This window comes from Sphaeroforma arctica, assembly GCF_001186125.1.
Source record: "Sphaeroforma arctica JP610 unplaced genomic scaffold supercont1.15581, whole genome shotgun sequence".
Lineage (NCBI taxonomy): Eukaryota > Ichthyosporea > Ichthyophonida > Sphaeroforma > Sphaeroforma arctica.
In genome coordinates this window covers 1-503 of record NW_014024977.1, presented here as the reverse complement: position 1 = coordinate 503, position 503 = coordinate 1, and the positions used below count along the sequence as shown (strand labels likewise).

At 45.1% G+C, this 503-nt stretch overlaps 1 protein-coding gene across 1 annotated transcript; it reads right to left on the bottom strand.

Annotated features, from left to right (window-relative positions):
* Window positions 1-29: 29 nt before the first annotated feature.
* SARC_18313 (hypothetical protein) lies at window positions 30-193 on the bottom strand (the record flags this gene model as incomplete). Its single annotated transcript, XM_014287607.1, has 1 exon — window positions 30-193. A coding segment is annotated over one exon (164 nt), but the record flags the coding sequence as incomplete, so codon positions are not given.
* Window positions 194-503: the final 310 nt, after the last annotated feature.

The following is a 503-nucleotide window of genomic DNA, read 5'->3' as shown; positions in this document are numbered from 1 at the left end:
TATTACGCAGGAATATAGAGCTGCAATTGTTAGACACACTTTGCGAGGCCATGGATGGAGCTTCTGGGGCCCTTGTTGAGTATCACAGCAGACACTTCGCCCTTTCGTTTGCGCACGGCATTGTACATCAGCACAGAAGCTTCAACAGCATCCTCTCCTGATTTGTATTGGCTGATATCGATCGTCAGCATTGCTGATGAAGTAACAGAGGGAATGTGAATGGGAATGGAAATGGATTGTGAAGTATTGAATGTGTGTGAATGGGTGGAGGTAGGTAGATAGGCGTACAGTAAAAAAGGGGCGTGGCACTCTCGTGTGATGTGTGTGGGTGGACGGCTGTCGTGACCAGGGCTTAGGGTTTGACCAAACCTTAAAAACCCCTAATATAGTAGGACAGGAAATGAAGGACTTTCATGAATCGATGGCTGTGGAAGGTACAGATACATACAGAGATATACGAATATATAGCAGCTCTAGAGATATACGAACATATAGAAGCTATA